This window comes from Erpetoichthys calabaricus, chromosome 6 (genome assembly GCF_900747795.2).
Source record: "Erpetoichthys calabaricus chromosome 6, fErpCal1.3, whole genome shotgun sequence".
NCBI lineage: Eukaryota > Metazoa > Chordata > Cladistia > Polypteriformes > Polypteridae > Erpetoichthys > Erpetoichthys calabaricus.
Window position 1 is genome coordinate 102,841,056 of NC_041399.2, and position 26,504 is coordinate 102,867,559.

General features: G+C 39.6%; 1 protein-coding gene across 2 annotated transcripts in view; it reads left to right on the top strand.

Moving 5' to 3' along the window:
* Window positions 1–26,504, top strand: part of LOC114653473 (cadherin-10-like) — a 161,896-nt gene that overhangs the window by 119,114 nt on the left and 16,278 nt on the right. For both annotated transcript variants that reach the window (XM_028803820.2, XM_051929362.1), the window contains exons 5-9: window positions 3,464–3,631; window positions 4,546–4,733; window positions 8,505–8,758; window positions 21,545–21,681; window positions 23,395–23,513. In XM_028803820.2, coding sequence (XP_028659653.1) covers window positions 3,464–3,631; window positions 4,546–4,733; window positions 8,505–8,758; window positions 21,545–21,681; window positions 23,395–23,513 — 866 coding nt within the window. The remainder of the gene's footprint in view (window positions 1–3,463; window positions 3,632–4,545; window positions 4,734–8,504; window positions 8,759–21,544; window positions 21,682–23,394; window positions 23,514–26,504) is intronic.

A 26,504-nucleotide genomic window follows, 5' to 3' on the forward strand; every position in this document is an offset into this window, starting at 1 on the left:
AAAAATTGTTTTCTGGGTAGAGTATTCCTTTAAGAAAAAAATATAAAATGTACTTAAGTCTTTATGAGAGAGACTGTTAGTGAGGCCTGATTTAGAATCTACCAACATTTAGGATAACGCACTAAGCCACATAAAGAATCCCCATGCTTATAAAATGGTTTTGGTCCATACTACTGTGTTTGTTTGTGTACAGGAATGGAGTATAATCGTGGAAGGTAGCATTTTAAATTGAATTTCTTTGTATTAGGCAGAAAAAAGCAACACTAACAACATTTGATTTAAATAAGGGAAGCATTTGACTTTCTCTAGTTTCGCCATATTGCTTTTTCTCGTTTCATTTTGATTAATAATGAAATGGAATTTTTTAGTAACAGCTTCTTGAGCATATGTGGAGGTTTATAACCCAGTCAGCTCCAAGAGCTTGATAGAGGATCTCTTTAGGATTTTTTTTCCTATTTCTATCCTAATGCCCCTTCACTACTGAATTTATTTGAAATTGGCTGTAAACAGCAATTTATAATCTAAGTGAGTTCAAGTTAAAACTGATTTATAAATGTTGACATTAAAATCTAGTGTTTCACAAAGCACTGTTCTGTTGCAAATTATTCTACAATTATGCTGAATGATAATTGTAAACAAGTGAAAAATGAACTTTTACAGATCTTTTCCTAATATTTTATTGCTTATTATATTCTTTTTCCTTTAAGCAAATGTGTTACATCATAACAGAAATATTGAGAGAACTATTTTAGAAGACTGCATGCCCGGACTGAAGAAAGCCAGTAGTATTTTGGCACCACAGCAGCACATACAGTATGCCTATTATGTGTCTGCTGGTTCAGTGCATATCATAATTTCAAATCCAGGAGGTGATCCAGTTGATGAGTGTAGCATCATGTGTTAGCTTCAGAATTTACATTTTAGTAAGAGACAATAATTTCACTTTCAGGGATACTACAACAAAACCAGCCAGGACAGAAGATCAGGACCCATTGTGTACGTAATCAGCTGAGGTGTATTGACTATTAACATTCATCTCAGTAAAGCCAAACATTTTGTCAAGTTCATAAAGTGAATCTTTGCTTTGCCAAGTTGAGCCTGTAGAAGTAATTGTGTGATTCTTCCCACCATACAGTTCTTTTTTCCCTGTGCTTTATCGCCACTGTATGAATCAGCTCCACAGACAACTGAGGGAAGACATATTGTTCACTGAGTCCGCTCCATTTTGTAAAGATATCATCAACAATCCACTGCACTCTATTATTAAGAGACATGCAGAACAGATACAGGGTCTACCAGAGTCGTCTAAGGATCATGTAGTTGTTTTTAAAGTGGTTTTCTATTTATATAGTTGTTCATAAACAGGATATTTCCCTGGTGGCATTATAGATATGTGAGTCTTATATTTACAAGAAAAGAAATATTGACAAAAAAGACAGCATAAGTGTCTCGCAAAATTATATATTACTCATACTGACAACATTAAGCATAATTTAAAAAAATGAAAAATAACACATAAAACATTTTCAAAGATAATGATTCTAACGTAAAAAATAAACTTATGTGAAACCCCTGTAGAACAGGATGTTTACTGACATGGGTCACATTCTGTGTGGAGTCTTTAGATAGATAGATAGATAGATAGATAGATAGATAGATAGATAGATAGATAGATAGATAGATAGATAGATAGATAGATAGATAGATAGATAGATAGATAGATAGATAGATAGATAGATAGATAGATAGATAGATAGATAGATAGATAGATAGATAGTAACCTTATCCCAAAGGAAGTTGAAGGGTTACAGCAAATATACATGCAACAAGACTTATAGTAATCTTACATATGATAACAAGCTATAAATACACAAGAATTATCAGTAAGTAAATTAATAAAGTGTCAGTATTTACTAAGTGTAAAGTGATTAGAATTGCACATACTTATAAGTTACAGTTTTGCAGTATACAGTAGAATGTTAGTCAATAGCCTGGTATTTTGGCACAGAATATTGTCTATTAAAATGTCTGCTACTGTAGCTCACTGCCATTTTGCATGCTCTACCCATGTCTGTGGGGGTTTCTCTGGTGAATTTTTCAAAATGTGCAAGTTACTGTAGACCATTTGGTAATCTTTTCTTGTGTGTATCCATTGGTCCTTTTACGTAAGAATGCACCAGTGAGTGCACGATGTCTGTAATGTGGAGGCTGTTGGTAGTATTGAAGTGCTTGTTCTGTGGATGTTTTGTTAATAAATTGTTACTAGTTATATATGCTTTTTACACTTCCATATAAATTAGTACACAATAATCCCCTATTACTCTAAATATGGAACACTGTTAGTGTATGACGGGCTTGTGGCCATTGCTCCAGTTGTAGGCGCAAGCTCCCTGTGACCCGGTGGCGTATAAAGTAAGTTCAGAGTCTACATCAGGGGTGTGAAACAGTGAAAGGCCACCGTGTCTGCAGGATTTCATTCTAGGCACTTTCTTAATTGGTGACCAATTACTGCTGCAAATGGAACGGCCTTTTTTTTTTTTTCACTTAAATTGACTTGAATGTTAAGATTTATTTGCATCTATGTGTTCATCATACAATCTCTAATTCCATTAAAAAAGAAGGTCTTAGAGATATTGATCTGTTCTAGTTCAGTTTCAGGAAAAAGAAATTCAATCATTCTGGAAATGCCTATTGTGGTGGAATGTTTTTTGTATTTTGATAACAATACTTCAGTATTCTAGAAATCTTTTTTGTTTCAGTTTCTCCAGTTTTTCAAAAAACAGCTTTGTGGTTGCTCACAATCTGTTTTTCCAGCAGACAATAATAAGAGGTCAGCTAGAATTATAAAAGCAGACCACCCGAACCGCTTCAAGTTTTAGTAAAATAAAAGGTGTAACATTTAAGATGAATTGAGGTTCTGAATGCAACATGACTTATGAAAATGAAAGCATCATGTTTCAAAAGATCATCAATCTTTATACTGATAATAATTATCAGATTAAAATGACAATGCACAGTCACTGTATACTGTACAGCTCTTTATGTCACATAATTTGCTACACAGACACTTTAGGCAGCTTTTTGAAATCATCAGCACTGGAAGACTCCATCTTGATTAGGTGAATTCACATTGCACAAAGTGAAAATTTAGGCTCATACAAAGGTGGGCCACCACCTGGGTAGGACTGTTACTGCGAAAGTACATATAGACTGAAAGCAAGTTTTGTTTTCTTAACTAGAGACAGTCTTATTAGGAATCATATGGGAGATGTTCACTATGGTGCTCCAGGTTGCAAGACATTTCTATAAGCCCAGTTGTATGTTACCTTTAATTTGTTATAAATTTGCATTTATGAAAACACTGTAATTGTTCATTTCAAACTAATCACATGTATTAAGTAAAAGTATTAAATAAATGAGTAAAAAGGATGATCTGTAATGATAGATTTTATTTTTATTTCAGGTATTATTCGAACAGCACTGCCAAACATGAATAGAGAGAACAGGGAGAAATATCAAGTGGTCATCCAAGCCAAGGATATGGCAGGACAGATGGGTGGATTATCTGGAACCACCACAGTCAGTATTACTCTGACTGATGTCAATGACAATCCACCTCGATTTCCACATGGTAAGTTATAATGTTTCATGATGTAATTTATTATTATTATTATTATTATTATTTTAGCAACAGTAGAAAAAAAGAGACCATCAAAGTGCTCTGGTGCCTCTCTGAAGTCAGGCTTAATTAAATGGACAACTGAATGATGCAAATACAGGCCTTGCAAAGTGCGTCAGATCAGTCTTATAATCCCATTTAAAATAAAAAAAAAACACTCTAGGTTTTATCTTCCCCCTCTTGCTACAGTGCATGCCTAGTATTTACACTTAACATGAAAAGCCAAAGCTTTAGAATCAAACTAGCAGACTGGAAGGGTGACTCTATCATTTGAGTGGCTTTACAGAGCAATACCTGACACAGAATTCATAGCGTCTGAGATGCTTACCAAGAAGAAGCAAAAGAAGGCAAAAGAAAAATGTTGCTTAATGTTTTCTTTTTGCACGATGATAACAGATAAATCCAGCATATTTATTAAGCTCCTGTCTTTTCATTTTTTTTATTTACTCCTAAACTCATATGATGGTGTGCATCTGGCCAAGGGCTTACTTTTGAATACACTGTAAACACAGCAATTAATTTGGTACATGGAAAGCTGGGATTATTCTATATAGGAATCCCTGTTGCCTTATCTTTTAACTTGAAAAAATATATATCTGCCTCTTAGTGGATATGATGTCTAGAAAAAAAACACTAAACAGATCTGCAGTGCTTTTCTTAGTGACATCTATTAATCTGGTATTTCAGGAGGCCATCAAGCATTTTTCTATATAGAAAATAATTACGTTGACATTTGTGCAATTTTATGGTGACAGTAAAAGCAAAAGAAAACATTCATGAATAATGTAACTGTTGCCTTTTCAACAGCAAGCCTGACTTTATTTTATGATTTTTTTTATTTACTTGATCATTCATGTATGTACTAGGTGTATATCAGTTCATTACCCCTGAGTCAACAGAGGTGGGATTCCAGGTTGGCCGAATCAAAGCTAATGATTCTGATATTGGTGTGAATGCAGAAGTGGCATACAGCATCATAAGTGGAGATGGAGCTGAGATGTTTGAGATCTCGACAGACAAGGAAACGCAAGAAGGAGTCATAACAGTTAAAAGAGTAAGCATTTTATTCTGTGATTTGGCAGTCTATATTGTAGGTCATTGCTACATGTTATCTTAGATGTTGTTTTAGAGTCCAAAGTCGAAACTGATTCTGTAATATCATGTATATTTTTTGGCCATGAAGATGAGGCTAGATCAGTGCCAGCTAACTTTGCCTTCATTGTTGTGACAGAATGAGGATGCTCTGGAGTGGGCTCCAAATCCAAAATAACACTAAGGCACTCTAAATAGGTAGTAATGGTATTTATTAAGTAGCAGTATACATGGGAGTTCCAACAGAAAGTGTAATCACAACTAGTGTTGAAACAAAACTAACATTTTGAAATTGGTATTGGTGCCAACTTTTGCACCTCAGTATTGGTTCCAAAATGGTATCCAGCATTATTCCACATTCAATTACACAGATTTGGTATCACATAATATGAGTGGGTTGGTGGGAATGGAGCCCTTCTTGGAAATTCGAGCACGAAGATGTTCATATATTATAATGAAGAGCTTGGGTCCCCTTTAAAATTCCAATCATCTTAATATACTACAGAACATCAACCTGGAATAGTGTCAAAATAAAATGTATTTCAGATTTCCATGCAACACTAATCACAACACAGCAGGTGTGACACTCTGGGTCTTGCTACAATGTTCTGGTGTAGCTACTGGAGTATGGGTGGCTTGGCCACATATGTAATTAAGCACCTAATAAATCTATTCCGAGGTAGGCCTTTGTCTTGGTTTCTCTCCACACTTCACATTTGCCTAACTGAGGAGGTGGAAACTGCTGGTACTAAACCCTGGTCACATATTGTAGAGTTTGTTTCCTTTTGAGGATCTCTTGGTGTGGTTCCCCAGCTGGGTTGAGGTGTCCCTTCTTGTATGTATACTGCACCACAGTTCCTACTGTCATACGTCACTCTGGTACACAATTACGTAATGGCAGTTGTTTACTGCGTGCCATATGATAATATGGTAGATACTAACACCTCTCAGATTACTACTGTCCAAACTTGCTGACGTGGTCAGAGAAGTGGACATGTTTAAGTGGGAGTATCTCAGTACATGGTTTGTTGACATTTTTTTCTTCTATGTTAAATTTGTTGGATACATATATATTGTAAAGTGGCATCCTACTGTTAAATATAAAATTATGCTGGGGGTCTTGTAAAAAAATCATTAACTTTTATGGTTTTTGCACGGCCACCTTGGTCTTAGTTGTAGCTGACTTGACTGCTTCTTCATGGCTTCATGGGCCTGGGTTTGATTCATAGACAAGCAACATGCCATTTAAAGTTTATCTATTCTCCCTGTGTCAATAATGGCATTTCTTTTGAATATTCCAGTTTCCTTTAATTCCATTTTAGGTCCCATGTCTGTAAATTGGCCTAATGGAAATGAGATTGGTTTAGTGTGCATATTTGTCCAGTCATGTACTCGTACCCAGCCTAATGCTGTTAGAATAGTCTCCAGCTTTTCACAATCCTGGAATGAACTAAGACTAATAACAAATGGCCTGCTTTTTTGCATTCAGCATGCAATGTTTTATCAGTTTTTAGGATCTCAGCGATCATAAATTTTAGAGGTGGAGTGAGCAGTTAAGTCAGAAGAGCAATAACTTAGTGTGATTAATCCAAGTGTGGAAATCATTTGCAGCAACAACTGTAACAACAGTAAAAATTTCCAGGCAACAATGGTGTTTGCCTCCCTCAAGTGGTGTCTGTGGAGGAAGCCCAGCATCTCCCTCAAGACTAAAATCCGCCTCTTCCAAACACTAAATCTGCTGATTCTCCTCTATGGATCTAAAACGTGGACCCTGCTCAATGATGACCTGAACAAGCTGGAGACTTTCCAAAATGTGGCAGATCCTAGGTGTCTCCTTCCTTGACTGTCTTCAAAGTGAAATCATACGAACAAGCTGCAACCACCAACCAACAGTTGAAGAGGCAATACAACTGAAAAGGGTGCAGAATGAACACCGGGTACCATACAAGCTACTTTGGCAGAAACGCAGTGCCTAAAAAGATGTGGTCCAACCAAATTGAGGAGGATCTGAGAAACCAGAGACTCGGCCTCAACGATGCCAAAGCCATAGTCATTGAATGAATAGCATGAGAAGCCGTTATATGTATAATCTGAATCCAGCTGCACCTACAGCAGTGTACAGGCACTGGCAGAAACCCCGTCTTAGCACTAGCTAAGGAACAGAGAGAGAGAGAGAACAACTGGACATACTTTTAAGTTTTGAAGAAGAAATGACTAATCCCAAAGCTGCAGCAATAGAATTGAAATATCAGTTTAGTTAGCTGCACAAAATTTGTAATTGTAAATTACCAGTGATCATAATGCATTACTTTTATTGTACTTTATTTTTATTGAGCAGGTGTGTCAAACTCAGATATTAGAGCACTGTACTGAATTAAGTTTTCATTCCTGCTACTTTCTTCATTGGTAACCCAATGCTGATGATAATGGGACATACTTGTTTTGCTTTCATTTTAACTGACTTGCTTTTTAAGATACAGAACCCTTAAAAGGTTTTCTTTTTTCCTTAACTGGCAGTCAGACAATAATGAGATGCACAGCGAGTTAACAAATGATTAGCTAACTTCTGGTCCTCAGTCTAAGTTCCTGGAGGATCAACCCAGTTTCTGAATTAGAAGTCAGTTGTTGCTGTTAATGTTACTTGGTAGTTAATCGTAACGTGCCATACTAGATATTTCCTAAACTGTCAACTTTTGTTGTTGTTTTTATTTAAATTTTATTGAATTGAATATGCATACTGAACAGAAATATGCAAATGAGATTATGTTAGGGTGTCGTCTTTGCATCTCAGTGTTGTTTGGCTGATGGAAACAATAAAGGTTTCTGACTTAAAAAGCAAGTCCCTTAGAGCTTGCTTTTTATTTGGAACTCTATATTTCAGAGCTTTATTTAGAACTTTATTTTTTATTTAGAACTCATTTCATTTTATTAGCAGCAGTAATTGGTTACTAATTAAGAAAAGAGTTGGAATGAAATCCTGCAATCGCTGCAGCCCTGCGGGAAGGGCATTTGAGACACGTATGCTAGATTATTCAGTCTTGTTTCTGCCAGGTCATTGTTTTTAAATACTGAGCTTTACTCCTATAGGAGTTAGTGAATAGTAATTAATTGTAAATAATGTTATAATTTGTTGGCGTAGAGGCATGTTAAATATGAGGTGGAAAATAGTTGGAAGGAAATAGTTGAAGATAATGTCATTACAACACAGTGAAAGTCTAGAACTCTTTCTATCACATAACTGTTAATTGCTTATTAAAAAAAGAATAATTGCATTGGAAATAATAAATAGAGCCTGACATTTTCAGCATCATAGACTTCTGTGTCACCTATTGATAACAATGCTGAAGGACTGCAAGATTATTACACTGCTTCTACCTTCCTTTACCGCAATGCCTGATAAATGTGCTAATTCTGCAAAAGGGCACGTCATTTTTAAAGGTACCGTAATATAACGAAGTCTGTTTATCAGATGTGTCCTAACTCCATTCCTTTTAAGATGACACATGATTATTTCTATAGAAACTATTGTAAGTTCTTAATTATGAGCAGCCCCACATGAAAAAAATAAATAAATAAATAAATCTGTGTGACTTAATTTATGTGAGCCGGACTGAAAAACAAATCAATCATTACATTGTATGTTACTGTATACTATATTGCTGGACTTTATTATCCTTCCCAATTATGTAGCAGACACTTTTTCTGACATTCTGATGTTTTGTTTCCATTGTAGCCCTTGGACTATGAGAGAAAAAAACTCTATACCCTCAAAGTGCAAGCAGAGAACACCCATTTGGATCCTCGTTTTTTATCCCTCGGTCCCTTTTCTGATTTAGCAACTGTGAAAATTACAGTGGAAGATGTGGATGAGCCACCAGTATTTGAAAGAGCAAGTTACATCATGGAGGTGAAAGAAGATGCTATCGTTGGCACCATCATCGGAGCAGTGACTGCTGTAGACCCTGATGCCTCTCGCAGTATTGTCAAGTAAGACAGCAAAAAACAACCAAAAACACCTGCTAAGTTGGAGATGTTTGTTGGAATAAAATATATTTCATTCTTTGAGTAACAATATATGAGATAAGAGGTATTTGGATTTGGATGAGAATGCTTGCGCCCTGTGTTGGCTGAGATTGGCTTCAGCAGACCCCCGTGACCCTGTGTTTGGATTCAGCGGGTTGGAAAATGGATGGATGAATCTGAATCCACGGAGTTGAGGGGCTGAAGTCTACCCCAAAAAGATTAAGCACAAGGCAGGAATCCGCTTTTGACTTTTGCAGTACGTTCAAGCAGACTCTAAGGTCAAGTTACAAATTAACTGGCACATTTCTGTGATGTGGCAGGAAGCCAGAACACTTAGATGAAGTCCACATGAACAATGGAAGAACAGGCAGCTCCCACATAGACAGTGCCTAGGCCACTTGTGTTATGAGGCAGAATTTCACAATGCCATTCACTTTTATTTTTTTAATTACATGAATGTTTTGGTGAGGTATGTAACACATTTCACGTAACATTCTCAAACCTCATTCTCAGGCACATTGGTAACAAAGCAGGAGTCAATTATAGTCAGACCCCAACTCTTCTGGGACTGCTGACTAACCCAACGTGCACGTCTTTTGGAAATGTGGGAGGAAAGCCAACACATGTACACGGGGTGAATATCCAAACGTTGTACTTTACTGTCCACAAAGCACAAGAGAGGTCACAAACAAGCAGAATGTTAAAACAGCATTATATTCTCAATGCCACTTAATCCAGTTCTGGGTCACAGAGTGTTTGGAGCCTATCACAGCAGCTCTGATGCTAGGCAGGAAACACCACTGGAAAGGGCAGCAGTCCATCATTGGGTCCACTCATTCACATGCCTACACACACTGGGCCACTTTAGAGACATCAGTTAAACTAACCTACGCATTATTGCAGATGTGGGACAAGATTATTTTAGTACCATTTTATAATTGAGTTCTTCTTTCTATGCTTTTTTCACCTGTCATTTAAGTTTTAGTTTAGTCTTATGAATGTTTCATCATTTCCATTTTAGTTTTTATTTTTGGTGACTTGCCTCAATTAGTTTTTACTTTAATTTTCCTTTTTAGCATATTGTGCCTACATAGCAAAGATACTGCATAAACATGCAGATACACCACTAAGGCTCAATAAGACGCTTTTGCTCCAGCCACCTCTACAGAGAACTATCTTCTGAACATTCTGTGAAATATGTGTCTCTTTCTCGTTGTAGCAGACACCATCTGTTCATGGATCAGGTCGTTTACTTCAGCAACAGTGGACATTTTAAACTTAAGAGCAAGTACTTCATAGTTCCTTATGAAGGCACAGCCTTCTAGACATTCCTGGTTTAATAAATAGTTGGACCAGGACACTGTTGGACCAACCTCTTTTTACATTTTGATTGACCAAGGTAGAAGGACAACAGCTTTCTGCAAACTTAACATTTGTTGAGCAACGTAACCTGTCATTTTAACTTCTTTAATAACTTGGTGTTTTTTGGTGGGTCACTCTCCACATCTTCGATAGATAGATAGATAGATAGATAGATAGATAGATAGATAGATAGATAGATAGATAGATAGATAGATAGATAGATAGATAGATAGATAGATAGATAGATAGATAGATAGATAGATAGATATTCATGAAAGCAGTTTATGTTTGTTTAAATTTGTCACATTGTTTTCTGCCATGTCATTGACTACACATTTGCTTCTGTCCTCCCAGACAGGACCTTTATATTTATGACCATTTCTTTACTGTGTGTCCATGTTCAAACACATGTTCAGTCTACGCATCTGATAACCATCATGCCCAGCAGGCTGCAAAGCCATACAGTTAAAAAGGAGGAACAATTGACAGTAATGTTCCCTCTAAGGCTGGGTACCCTGTGAGCAAAAGATTCAGTTACATTACCTTGTCAGCACTACTCACTATTATGCAACATAATTATCTATTCACATGTAATAATTTGAAATGTGTATACATTATAGAACACAGTTCAAATGTATGAAAGTGGTATGTTTATTTAAACAATTCAAACGCAAAACAATGTATTCATATATCAAGCTGAATACATAAATTGTATGCTGCTTATAACTGAAAAACCAAAAAAAATGGTGTGGGCAACTTAACCACATACCTTTTTAATAGTATATCATATACAACTGGATTATTAAAAACCAATCAAGCTTTGTTTAAATTTTACACAAATCACAACTCTGTATTTTCTTCTTCTTCTTCTTTTTTTCGGGCTACTCCCGTTAGGGGTTGACACAGCGGATCATCTTCTTCCATATCTTTCTGTCCTCTGCATCTTGTTCTGTTACACCCATCATCCACATGTCCTCTCTCACCACATCCATAAACCTTCTCTTAGTCCTTCCTCTTTTCCTCTTGCCTGGCAGCTCTATGCTTAGCATCCTTCTCCCAATATACTCAGCATCTCTCTTCTGCACATGTCCAAACCAATGCAATCTCACCTCTCTGACGTTCTCTCTCCCAACTGTGCAACTTGAACTGACCCTCTAATGTTCTCATTTCTAATCCTATCCATCCTCATCACACCCAATGCAAATCTTAGCATCTTTAACTCTGCTACCTCCAGCTCTGTCTCCTGCTTTCTGGTCAGTGCCACCGTCTCCAACCCATATAACATAGCTGGTCTCACTACCGTCCTGACCTTTCCTTTCACTCTTGCTGGTTGAAAGGTAAATTATGTGACACAAGTAATGTGTGATTTTTTCATGGACATTGTGGATACTGTTTGCTATTGTACAGCATTGGTCTTTATAGAAGTCCATTGTACCAGAAACGTAGTTATCGAAATTCTGCATGAGATTCAAATTTTTTTTCTCGCCCACCACTGCAAACCACATGGGGTAACACATGAAAAAAATGCCATTTTTCAGTAGAGTATTCCTCTACATTTGTACCAAGAACTGATAACTTAATCAAGAAACGCACAATGAAAATTAAAATATGAATTTATGACTAACACACTAAAAGAAATATGAATAATTGGGAAAATGGAGTATGTTGTTCTCATCTCTTTTTTCCTTACTTTAAATTCTTCTGAGAGGCCTTAAAGCTGCATGGGATGTCCAACCAAGCAGTGTGCTTAGAGTTGTGTTACAATTAATTGTCAAGGCGTGGAGGTGACTGTAGAGATATACACTTAATTCCTTAATTTGCAGCATTGTAGACTTTCTTTGAGCGACAGATGTGACAGCTGTTGTTGTTATTGGCAGGATTTTTAATCACCAACTTTTTTGACCTTTAACAATGTTGTATTATTTATTAGTTAATACACAAATGACATAATGGTAGTGTAAATTGAGCAACACTGTACATATTTAATGCGTGCAGGTAAAGCTGCTGTACCCACTCAGGTATTATATGTGCTTCTTTGCGTAATGGATGTGCCAGCACTAAGCAAACATCGGTGCAAGCTTGGCATGTGTTACAACTGGCATGCAGCAACATGCCAAACAGTCGTTCTGTTCCACCCATTGATCAATTTTCTCTCACAGTCAGCCATAGCAGGATAGTTTATACTTACCTGCATGTCTTTGGGGTAGAAATTCTTGTGGTGTACGTTCAAAGGTATTACATTACAAAATGTCGTATTTCATTATATAGTAGCTCTGTAAATATTCTATCACCTATGACACATCTGACTCCTTAGTTTAAGATATCTTGATTAGCTGTTATTAGTTATCATGCTGTTCAGGGCTGATGGGCACTCAACAGGCTCTGGATTCTAGCAATCTGAAATTGGACTTGGTGGTTTAAGAACAATGTCAATGTCAATTTATTTATATAGCACATTTAAAACAACATAGTAATGCTGTGGCCAAAGTGCTTTACAATAATAGAATAAAAGAAAAACAAAACAATTAACATAAAAAAACATAAATAGAAATAATATATATGAACATAAAATAAGATACATAATAAATAGAAGTAATGTTATATAATCACAAAGAGGAAACCATCAGTATTACTGAAGGTCATGGAATGCAAGTAAATAGAAATGAGTCTTTAGTCTTGTTTTGAACAGTTCAATTGTAGATGACTCCTTTATGTAATGAGGTAAAGAGTTCCACTGGCGAGGAGCAGCAGCTGCAAAAGCTCTGTCCCCCTTGGTTTTACACTTGGTACGAGGGACAACCAGAGACAACTGACCAGAAGATCTAAGCACTCTAGATGGCTGGTGTAAAACACACAATTCAGATAAATAGAGAGGAGCAAACCCATGTAAAGATTTAAAAACTAGCATCAAGATTTTAAAATCAATTCAAAAACTGACAGGCAGCCAGTGTAAAGAAGCTAAAATAGGAGAAACAGAGTCATACTTTCTTGCCCCAACCAGAAAGCGAGCGGCAGCATTTTGGACCAACTGTAACCTGTGTATCAGAGATTTGTTAATCCCAGAATACGCGAGTTGCAGTAATCGAGGTGTGAAAAAATAAAAGCATGAGTAGCTTTCTCAAGATCCCTAGAAGATAAAAAAAAGGCTTGATCTTACCTAAAAGACGAAGTCGGAAAAAGCAACTCTTCACTACAGAATTTACTTGTTTCTCAAAAGAGAGGTTACTATCAAAGGTAACACCAAGATTGCGGACTTGAGGTTTGGAAAAGACGGAGAAAGAGCCGAGAAGTCCAAGACCAATTTGGGCTTTAGCCGATGGACCCACTTTAAGCACCTCCGTTTTATTTTGATTTAGATCAAGAAAATTATTAGCCATCCAGGATCTTAGTTCAGACAGACAGTTGTGGAGTTGATTTGTTGTAGAGTTGCAGACAGGAATATAAACCTGAGTATCATCAGTATAGCAGTGAAAAGAAATGTTAAATTTCCTAAAAATCACTCCAATAGGTTGAAGGTATATAGAGAATAAAATAGAACGCAAAATGGATCCCTGAGAAACAGGAATGAATAGATTGTCTTTAAGGAAAGGAATGAAATCACAAAAAGACAAAGCTGTTGAGGAACATAAGGAAAGCTGCATTGTAGACATTGCATGAGCATGTAGTGAATGAGGAGCCGGTCCAAGTCAGAGCTGAGATAGTAGTGTACTGGTACAAAAGGAGAGAGGAGAGTTCAATTGTAAGTGTGGTTGGTGTTACGTCTTAACTGTTTAGTTAAGCAAACAATAGTCACCAGGAGTAAGTGGTGATTCCTTGAAATCTATCCTATTTTTCTAAGCTGCTTATCCAGGGCAGGGTCATGGGGCTGGTGGAGCCTATGCCAAAAGGCAGGAACAACACCTGGACAGGGTGCCGGTCTATCACAGGGCAAACACACACTCAAACAAACACATAATAGGGCCAGTTTGGCAACCCCATTTCATCTAACTTGCATGTCTTTGGACTGAGGGAGGAGACAGGAGCACCAGTGAAAACCCACACAGACACAGGGAGAGCATGCAAAGTCCACACAGGGAATACCTGGGAGGCCTTCTTAATACAAAGCAACAGCGCTACCACTGCGACACCAAGCTGTTCATTCTTGAAATCAATAATATTCTTAAGACTGAGTGTGTGAGAGAGCATCAAAATGAGTCAATAACATTCATGAACATATGTATCCTTTATGTCTGTGAGTTCTGGTAAACAGCCAGAGATATCGTAACAAAGCACTACATGAGGGTCACAAGGAAATTGATCACATCGTTCTGCTCTCAGCTTTTATTTTTTGGAACTAGTGAGAACATTTAAGTGCTCCTGTTATTTTATGTGAAGGCATTTTCATTGAGTACGGCATACCCTAATCTAATAGGATAGCAGCAGAGCTGATGTGCCGTTAATTTATCAGTATACCAGATCAGATTATTGAGATCACTGCAAAAAATAAAAATAAAAAATCTAGCTTCTGGTGCTTTTGTTGCACATTACACCTCATCTGTTGATTCTGTTACTATAAAATATTACATTTGTGCTGAATGAACATACAATATCCAGGCCTTTCCAGTGAATGTCTGAATGTTCAGTTGCTAAAGGGAAGAATTAAATAAATAACCATCTAAAAGTAGAACAAGAAAACTCTAACTTAGGTCACAGAGAGCAGCAGCATATCATTAGTGTTGTCTTTTGGTTTACACAACAGTCTTTAGCAGTGCAGCTACACGCAGCGGCTATAATCTGGGGACACCAGAGGAATTAAGACCACTGGTCCAGAGTGCACTTCTGCCATCAAAGGAGCAGTGAGGCACACCTAATGGCTTGAGCCGCACTCACGTTCTTAAAGCAGACTTTGTGAAAATGATGTGCATTAGGCGACTTTGGTGTAGCTCAGAGTCATCCATCTCACTGAAGTGGAAGGGGGTGGAGAGGTTGTGTGGCACCAATGAGCAATAATATACATTTGGGGATACGCTGCTTTCAAGCACTTTAGGCTGGGAGGGAGTGGAAAGTCTAAAAGAAAATGTTTTAAACCTTTGTTTAGAAAGGTGTGCTATATATAGACGAGTAATCAGATTGTATAAGCTTGATCATTTGAGATAAATGTGATTATGATTGATATATGAAATATGATTATGCAGTCAATATTAAACTTCTGACGTCAAATCCAGAGCTGATTTCCAAAAATTCTCCCAGTGACATTGGGATGAGCTTGAGAAGCTTGTGATGCTGTAATGGAAAGAACAGAGTTCAGAAAATGTCATAAATAATTTTGAATGTAAAACTCAAAAGTTGAGCAAACTGGAAAGTGCATGTAAAATGTGCTTATAAACCTTTTTGGAATTCCTTTGAGAGGATAGGAGATGCAAATAATTAAAGCAGCATCAGTTTAAGATGATGACCTCCTTAGTAAGCCCTATCATAAAATTAAAAAAAAAATGAAAGAGAAAGAATGTTTATTTTATACAGTGCAGACATCCTTCCAGAGAGCTTCTAGATTTAACATGGCATCATTTATAGTACATTACCACAAGAACTGGAATGTAATTGATTTATTCCTTGTCATGCACAGTGGCTAGACCCCATAAGCCCATTTATAGCATGCCCACCAAATCTTGCAATATGTAAGGCAAACCAGTAACCAACTCCCTAAACAGAAAAGGGAGCAGCATATTTGGCCTGGGGAATGTATGCAGGTTTCCAGCACCATATGGTTGTTTTCTCTGCAGTCAAAGAGATACTCCGATTCACACCTCCACAAGGATGGTGGTTTATTTTTTTTTCCGTGGGAACTCCAAGAACAATCCCAGGCTTGGCCTGACTCATACCATTCACACACACAGATGTGGAAACAAAAGGCTTAAACAATAATCAAACTGAATATAGTAAATAAAAATAGACAGGGAGATTTAACTAAACAATAAACAAAACAATCCCTCCCCAACTCCCCATCGGCTATCACAAAAATAATTCAATACGAAAGCAACAACTAGCGAGATAAACACAAAGTCCAATACACTGACCAAATGAAAGGCAACCGATGATGAGGAATGAAGGAGAAAAATGACAATCCAGGGAACAGCTCACTATAAGTAATGTATAAATACTCCTACCAGTATTCCTGATGCGATGAGGGGTGATGAGATTTGGGAGCGCTCCCTCCGACAAAGCATGATGACCCTACACTACAGGGAGTGACAAGACAGTCCATACATCCATAAAGGTGCAATAATCCAGGACAAAATGATAATCCACAGGCGGTGATACTGCTGACAAAACAGATGGGTGAACTCAGACGCAAACTCCAGCCATCTCCCTTGTCTAGCTGGATCCCTTTTAAAGAAACCGCCGGCTGATGTTGTCCCCAGCAGCCCCTGCGCATCTGCAGCCATCCCAAGAGCCAGAGTAGGGACAGCTGGGAGTTTAAGATCATCGTAGCGCCACAGCAACTTCATGGGTTTTATGACCCTTTAATTTGTGTTATTTCAATCACATTTACTTTTGTTTGATTTTCATTATCTGCTCGTGAAAATTTAGTTTTCTAATCTATTAAATGGTTGTATTTTTCAGTAACTGTTTTCCACTTTTGGGTTTTGGTTTAGCTAGAATGGCCACCTACTGGATGTGCAGTCACTTCTGAAAGTTTGTAGTCAGAGCCATTACTCCTCGTGTGTTTTTTTTTATTCAATAAAATGAAGTTATGTATTTTGACATAGTTTTTTTTATCATTGGTTGAAAATGCAAGTAAGAATTCCACTGTACTCGCCACATGTAGCAATTTTAATACTACAATTACCACTACAACTAAAGCATGGTTTCCAATTGTTCAGTTGACGCTAATCATGAAGGTGCTGCTGAGTGGCTTTCACACATCCAACCCTTTTCTAGTTATACATTTTCTAGTGTAGAGCCGCAAAGAGGCAGAGTCTATTGCATATCATCAGGTACAAGGCAAGAGCCAGCTTATCCATAAGAAAAAGTCTCACACACTCACACTCATTTATAGCAGGTGAGTTTAGAGTCACCAGTCAAGCTAACTTACATGCTTTTGAGATGTGGAATGAGACTGGAGTAACCAAAGAAAAACACCACGGAAAATAGTCCCTCTCCCGGTCCTTCTTGGCGTCCCGGTTGAGCATAGCCCCCAGCCACCCGCCATATTGCCCCTCCATCAGCTGAGACCCATAGGGGCCAGTGGCCTGTCCGTAAGGGCAGGTATCCCACACCCGGTCCTGCAGGCCAAAAACTAGAACAAGTGGCGAAGATGTTGCCTTGACACCACCACTCAGCGGTTCTCCTCACTTTGTACAGGCAACGCTCCCCCCTCCGACTGGCACCCCGGCACTCGCCACTTCAGCACCCCCTCCAAGGTTTTCATGCCCCCCAGACCGGGACATCTGACGGGACCGCTCACACCCCCGTCTTCTCAGCTGCCTTTGGGGCTTCCCTCTGATACCGCAGAGGGCGGCCCATCACTGGACGTGAGCTCCCAGCCGACTTTCTTCCTCCGGGTCCTCCTCTTTCTCTGGGGTACTCTGACAGTGGATCTCCCTGTGGGAAAGGAAGAGACCCTGTACTGTCTGTGTCCCTGCAGAGAGGCGTGAGACTGCCCTCTCGTTCTCTCTGCCATCACCACACGATCAGCCATAACCGCTGCGTTCACTGTCGGAGACCCTGCTGAGTCTGATCAGAAACATCACGGCCCCTTTCGCTAGGGTCTCCCTTTCTTTTTACAGGTCCAGTTTCACCTACCTGCACCACTGCATCTCTCCTGCTGGATAATCCAGCGTCGTACCGCTTCATCCACTGCTGTAGAGTCTTCAGACGTGATCGCCTTCCCCTCCAACTACTTCACGGAGGGCGCGTATTGTCTGGAATAGCAACTCTGCGGGCTGAATGCAATCCTCCAGCAGAGTTTCAAGCAAGCACAGAACATCAGCCGCATGCCGCGGAGCCTGCTCCCTGGCTCAGTTGGGTCCTCCCCTGGCTCAGGATGGACATTCATTGGTCCTCCGACCAACCATCAGCGGGCACGCAACATACACTGTCCAACCCTTGCCAGCCTCGGGGAGGGACTTCTGGTTCTCCGCTGTCTTCTCCTTCCGACCCCTGATGCGGTGGCGAGGCTCCTCTGCTTTTGCAGCTTTCTGAGCTGCAGCGGTTCCTCCTCCCGGGAGCTGCATCAGCCACTGGTGTGGATCCGGGCAGTCCCTGCCTACAGCACACAAACAAAGTCCGGCCCCCCAGGGCCGACTGCCATTGGGTGTGGGACTTACCTCCCGGATCCCGTCTGCCAGAGGTGACTTCCTTGGCGTTGCCTTCCCAATTGCGATGCCGACCCGGGCATCCTTAGCAGTGGCGCGCTCGTGGGAGTCCACTGCTCTTATGCTCCGCCGGGTCCTCTCTTCCTGCATCAGGTGGAGATGTCGCTTCTGTGAACCTTCGGCGGTCTTCTGGGTAAGTCTCTCTGGCGGGGTTGTGCGCGTACCGCTTCCGCCGCTTCCACAGTGCGTGTATGGGTTATCCTGCTGTGTGGGTTGTCCTGCTGTATTGGGCTGTCCACAAAATTATTTTTGTGACGGGCTCCCCACCGATTAACGGGAAGGAAGTCCCATCTGAGATGCCAATGTGGAAACCAGCCTCGACACAGACAGGCAGAAACCGATGGTTCAAACACCACAACACGTTTATTCACCATATTTACAAAGTAAAGTCCCGCACATAACCCAGTGCCCCTGCACCACACATCCTCAGTCCAGGCCTCTCAAATCTTGTCCTCTCTTTGCAGCCTCCACTCCTCTCCTCCGAGCTTCGTCCTCTTCCATCCGACTCCAGCTGATGACTGGAGGGAGGTGACCCCTTTTATCCCCACCCGGATGTGCTCCAGGTGCTTCCTGATGAGCTTCCTGCGGCACTTCCTGGTGTCCCTGGTAATACTTGCCGGATGTGGCGGAAGTGCTGATGTCCAGGGCTTCACAGTCTTCAGGGCACCCCCTGGCGGTGACCACGTGCCCCTATAGGGTTGAGCTTCCATGCTCAATTCCCGTGGCCCCCACACAAACCATGGCAGCTGCCCTCTTGTGGTCCGGGGGAGGCATAGTCCCTCTCCTGGTCCTTCTCAGCATCCCTGCTGGGCAGAGCCCCCAGCCACCCGCCACAATATATATTTCTGCATTATAATAAAAAAATCCTGGGATGAGATGTGACTTTTTCAGAGAGATACAGTACTTTCATGTCCTGCGAGATGAGACTTTGTGCCAAGTGATTTAACCATGCCCGGGGCCTGAAATAAAAGACAAAGAATAGATGACAAAGTAGAATGTCATAAAGAATTCAAAAACCTTGGCGTGATACACATGCAGAGCAAGTTAGAGATAATGAAAGTACTAAAATTCAAAAGTCTCAAAAAATTATAGTAAAGATCGCATTAGCGCAAACAAATGGAAATTATTACTCAGCTAAATAACGGAACAGCGAAAAGAGATTGAATATATTGTTTGGATTTAAACTTTAAGTCGGAGACTTGTAGATTGTCTAAATCGTGTTGCCATTTGGGAAAAGTAGTGTTTCTTCCCAATGAAGAGGCATATCTGCGAGAATTAAAAGATTTGTTGTTTGGTGAAAGTGAAATCCACATATGAGAGCAGCAGAGATGTGAAGTGGCTGGTGCATAACGCAGGCCGGGGGGGTTGGCGAGCGAACCGAGCAGGAGGCAAAGCCTCCTAGTATATATATATGTATATATATATATATATATATATATATATATATATATATATATATATATATATATTACACTTATATAGCTCTTTTCTCACTACACAAAGTGCTTTTCATAGTGAATGGGGAGCCATGTCAATCACCACCAATGTGCAGAATCCACCTGGATGATGCAAAGGCAGCAGTTTTACACCAGTACTCTCACCACACGTAGCTATTAGGTGGTGAAGGGGCGAGAGATAGTCAATTAAAGACAGGGGATGATTAGGGGACCAGAATGATAAGGCCGTGATGGGCAATTTCTCAGGGAAATCAGGATGTACCCTACACCTTACGAAGAATGCCCAGGGATCTTTTATGACCACAGAGAGTCAAGACCTCAGTTTTATTTCTCATCTGAAGGATGTCACCATTTTTTCACTTCACTGGGACCACAGGGAAGGTATCTTCTGCTGGCCTTTCCAACACCTCTTCCAGCAGCAACCAAAGGTTTTCCTTGTTGGTCTACCATCTAAGTACTGGCCTGACCCAAACATGCTTAACTTCAGGTAGATGACCTATTCTGAAGTGTATGAATCTACTGGGTCTTACTGGAACCCGTTTAAAAAATCTTTTACCACTATGATTGTTCAAGTTACAAGTTCCATAAAAACCAGTATTTTTAAAAGGAGAAATATGTGAAATTACATCTATCTTCTGTACCAGTATTTCAGAAACATTGCTTATAAGGCAGGAACCAGCTTGAAACAGTAAACGTAAGGCACGATCGTACACACTTCACACAATTTCCATCCATACATCCATCCATTTTCTGTTGCTTATCTGGGTATGCGTTGCAAGAACAGCAGTCTGAACAAAGATACCCAGACGCCCCTTTTCCTTGCCACCTTTTCCAACTCCTCTGGGGGCATACTGAGCATACTGCTAGGAAATATAATCACTCCAGTTTGTCCTTGGTCTGCCCAGGGGTTTTCTTCTGGTTAGACATGCCCAAAACACCTCCTCAGGGAAGCATCCAAGAAGCATTCTAATCAGATGCCCAAACCACCTCAACTAGCTCCTTTTAATGAGGAAGAGCAACAGCTCTGCTTTTAGCTTCTCCCTTATGTCTGCACTTCTTAACCTATCTCTAAGGCTGAGCCAAGACACACTGAGCAGGAAGCATATTTCTGCCACTTGTATCCACGATCTAAACCTTACAGTCACTACTCAAAGCTCATGACCATAGGTGAGGGTGGGAACATAGATCAATTGGTGAATTGAGAGCTTTGCGAATCCACGTAATCAAACCTATTTTGCACAGATTCCCCATTTGTACAGAGAAACACCATGGACAATGCTTTATTCTGAAACTTAGTTAGTGCACCCATCCTGGCAGCTCCAGGTCCCCGTTGTAATATGTAAATGATTGCGTATAATGTGGCAGATGTGTTTGTTTTATGCTGGTAAATGAAGTCATATTTTTTGACATATATTTCGATGATCTACTGAAGGAAAAGATTTCCATTTGGAAAGATGATTTGGAAACTATGTAAAATCATATTTATACTTTGGCAATTGGAAATGCAGATGCAGCTGTTCCATACTGGAAAGTCAGCAAGCCAGAGTTCTAATGTGGTTTCCCTTTCATTGCAGGTATTCCATTGATCGACGAACAGACATGGACAGAGTGTTTGATATCCACACTGGGAACGGCTCATTGTTCATTTTAAAACCCCTTGACAGAGAAACAGCAGCTTGGCATAACATCACAGTTACTGCAAAAGAAATGAGTAAGTATAACAGGTTTCTTGTAGAAAGCACTGTCTCTGAACACGTTGTCTCAGTCCCTATAGAAGAGTACAGAAAGACTACCGAGATGAAAGAAGGAAATTCCTTGTAGCCTAACTGACTACTTTCTCGGTGGATTGGTCCTGATGCAGAATATAGTGTGACAGATATCCTTATACAGTGGAACCTCTAGATACGAGTTTAATTCGTTCCAGCACTGAGCTTGTATAGCGAATTTCTCGTATCTAGAACAAACTTCCCCATTGAAAATAATGGAAATCCAGTTAATCCGTTCCGCACCCCAAATATATTAACATAAAAATCAATTTTCCTAACAAATAACACTGATAAATTATATATACTGTAGTCTACCTTTAATAAATAACACTGGTAAATAATATAACTGATTATTAAAAGAATCAAAACAGGTGTCCAAAGTGCAGTAGAGCATTCAATAAATCTTTAAATAAATAATCCTTAAAACAGTTGTGAAGTGGAGGTTTAAAATACACAAGAATAACAATCCTTTAACACGAGGTTAAAACGTCAAAAGGATGCAGTCTTTAAAAAACAGATGACAATCCCCGGTGCTTCTTCTCTTTTAGCGTCTCACCTGCGGGCTCTGCAACAGGCGAGACACTCTTAATGCAGCTGACCTTCTCTACACCGCCCTGCTTCAGCTGTTTGGCTCGCCTGTTCAGCTCACTGTTCAGCTACACGCGAGCCAGCCTGCCTGCTTTTTTTTTTTTTTTCCTCTCTCTCTCTCTCTTTCTTTTATTTTACTTCTTCTCCCCCTTAACCGGCTCGCGCTTCTCTATATATGCGGGGAGGACATGGCAGCTGCAGCCCATCAGCCACAGGAACAATCATGGATGTGGGCAGTTTCCCACCTGTGCACTTAAGTGAGAAACGCAGACACTGCAGATCGCGACTCGCAACTGCTACCACGCCCCCTCGCTAAGCCGCGAGCTATACCCACAGCCTGGCTCGTGGCTCGTTACGCGAGCCAATGCTCGCATTTAGATCTGAATTTTTCGCTCATACTTTCCTCGTATTTTGAATTTCTCGTATACAGAGGTGATCGTATCTCGAGGTTCCACTGTACTCATAACTGCGGACTTCTCAGCCCTTCCATAGAGTGAAAATGACTGTCACTTGCAGAGCAGGAACAAGTGAAAAGCAGACACAGGGCTGGAATTCAACTTAAGATTGCTAGATATTTCTTGTTTTTTATGAATAATAAGACAAGTGACATCTGATTGCTTGTTAAATATATGTTTTCAGACATTTTACAGCCTTTAAAAGGGTTGAAAAGTTCTATTATTAAGTTATAGATTAATAAATATTGTAATTCAGGAAGTGCATTGTTCCACCAGCTTATAAAATTTGGATTTTGACGGGATCTGCTATAAATAAAGACATATTTTTCAGGTATATTATTCAAATGTGTTTGAGAGTTAAGCACAATGAGACATGCATTTTTAGATAATACCCATTATGCTCAGCCAACATTTACTTCCAGACATTAACATCAGAGTTCACTGTCAATGAAATGTGACATTTTAAGTATTGAATTGTTTCTTGACATATGGCTTTTGTAGTTGGCACAGGCTGGGTGTAGCACAGCTAGCACATCTGTCTTTATAATTTGTTTGGCATATAGAATACTGAAATAGTTTTGTTTTTTTTTGTTGTTGTTGTTGTTTTATGAACAGATAACCCTTTGCAGACCAGTGTACATGTCTACATCAGGATTCTGGACATCAACGATAATGCTCCCGAGTTTGCAGCATTTTATGAAACATTTGTGTGTGAAAATGCAAAGACTGGGCAGGTGAGATCAAATGATTTCATTTTACCTAAACTGTTTGCATGAGGTGCCAAAATGTTACTCATTCCTTCATCATTCTGAAAAAAAGAGCCACAAGGAAATATAAACTATCCCAGCAACACTGGCTGTGAGGCAAGGCACAACTCTGGGTAGACATAACCATGCACACACCTACACTCATTCATACCTGGCCGATGCAGAGACACCAATTAACTTGGATGTTGAAGGAAACTGGAGGAACATAATACGACCTCACAGACAATGACAGAGCTGTGACTTGACCCCACAAATCACAGGCAGGAACACTAACCACTCTGCCAGCGTGATCCTTAACAAGAAGCATGGCAACTTTTGGCATGATAGACTGATAAATAGTGAACATAACGTTCTCAAACTTGCTTAAACCAATTGAAAGTTTCTGTGGCCTACCCTGTCAAGACCTAATCCTGAAAGGGGTATCAGTTCATCACAGAAAAGAAAGTGGAGAAAGAAGTGTTCACCCATCTGTTTTCCAAACCTACCTGTTTCAAAAGACACTTCCAGCTCTGAGATGAGCAGTAACCAAACTGTAGATTGTTCCATTCACATTTTGAATAAGCACATCAGCAAACACCATTTATTTCAATTAAAACTAAAATCAAAAATGAAACAAGACATTAACAAAAACAGTCCTCCAGTCTAGAGTGTGTGTTCAATTTGCTCAGGTATTACTTGAGCACCTAAAGCCTGATAAATAATATAAACATGTTTACAAAAGCAGCTTTATAATTTGTCGGTTTATCCTTCTTAAGGCCTCATAGTTTTTACTGCAGCTTTATTGTCTGCTTGTTTCTGACTTGCTTTAGATCCCAGAGTTGCACCCGATGTATGGTACGTTACATATAGTACAGTATAAAAGAGCACAGCATAGTGTAATACGTCCAGGTGCTGAATGAGTTAAACGGCCTGGTTTGCTAATTAAAGCCCAGGTGAGCTGCTTAAAGTAGATGGTGATCAGCTGTGCACTGACACGCAAACCCCCCGAGAAGGGAGGACACTTTGAAATCAGCGAGGACTGACATATTCAGTAAGCAGTGAGAAAGCAAATAAAGCAAACTGAGCAAATGGTTCAGATTGAACTGAAAATTAGTGTTGCTCGCATCTGATATGCAGTAGTCAATTTCTTAAAAAAAGGAAAGTGAGTTCAACAGATCTTTTAGATGTCTTTTCCCCACAGCATTGAAGCCGATGGCAGATACAGTGTGTAATGGACTATTTTAAATTAAAATAATAAAAAAAATTATATTATAAAATAATAAAAAAGGCCAAAAATAGAGGGGAAAGCTCTCACTACACTACCACATTAAGGTGCTTCATAAATTACTTTTATGTAATTGCCTCTCCAGCCTCAGATATTATTAGGTCATCAAAACAGTTTTATTAAAAATCAGCAGTTATAGAGAGTGTTATAGGTATAGGCAGAAAGCATCGGGCAAAGAAAATGCTGCAACACTGTAGAACAGAGGCTTTAAGAGCTTGCTACGGTGCATCTTTTAGCCACTAACTGTGATGTAATACAAACAAAACCTTTGTTACCTTCTTGTTACGTAATGGTAAACCAAAAAATAGGTACACCACAAATAGCCCTAATTATAAAGTATCCTTGGTGCTTCATAAGTGTCAATAAAACCAAACAAAGCATTTGTTAAGCTCTTGATACACTGGAGCAACTGCCCAATAGAAGCACCTAAACAGCTTGCATACTAAAGTCTTTTTCAGGCCTGAAGGCTGAGACACTGGAATGCCTTGTGGTATATTCCAGAAGTTACAAATACAAAAGGAGCCCTAATCCTTGGACCTGGACTGATATTTACATTAGCACTAAGAACATCAGTCAATTTACTTATCTTTGTTTCAGTATAGATAGATAGATAGATAGATAGATAGATAGATAGATAGATAGATAGATAGATAGATAGATAGATAGATAGATAGATAGATAGATAGATAGATAGATAGATAGATAGATAGATAGATAGATAGATAGATAGATAGATAGATAGATAGATAGATCCCAAACACGATTATATCAAAAGTTCCGGGTTCAAATAAAGGAGTGTTTATCAAAAACACTTCCACAAAGTAACAAAAAGTACACAAACACAGGTTCTCTCTCTGTCCACAATACCTCTGTTCTTCCCACAGCACTGCTCTCCTCCAGTCAAGTGTTGCTCTACATCCTCCCAGCTCCAACTTGCCTGAACAAGGGAGTGCAGTCCCTTTTATTAAGGACCTGGGAGTACTTCCTGTGCCAGGGTCACTGGCCGATGGAAACACTTCCGGGTCATACAGAAATACCACTTATTAGTGAGCTCATCTCACTGCAGCACCCAGTTGTGGCACCCATGGTTCCCAGCAGGGCTGTGTTCCCGGACTACATCTCCCGGCATTCCCTGCTGGTTCCCAAATGGGCACCGATACGAGGGGCTGCTGCCATCTACAACAACAACATTTATTTATATAGCACATTTTCATACAAAAAGTAGCTCAAAGTGCTTTACATAATGAAGAGAAGAAAAATAAAAGACAAAATAAGAAATTAAAATAAGACAACATTAGTTAACATAGAAAGGAGTAAGGTCCGATGGCCAGGGTGGACAGAAAAAACAAAAAAAAGAACTCCAGAAGGCTGGAGAAAAAAATAAAATCTGTAGGGGTTCCAGGCCACGAGACCGCCCAGTCCCCTCTGGGCATTCTACCTAACATAAATGAAATAGTCCTCTTTGTAGTTCGGGTTTTTCACGGAGTCACTTGATGCCGATGGTCATACAGACTTCTGGCTTTTAATCCATCCATCATTGTTGGAACATCATGGTGCTTTGGGTAGATGGTGGTGGCGCACGTCCTGGGGGAATAAAGAGTCCCCAACAACATCTTCTGATGGGCTGTCCATCCATCCCCTTTGGCCATCACTTCCGGGTCTGGCTCCTTCCTTTCTCCTGGTTGGGATGCCCA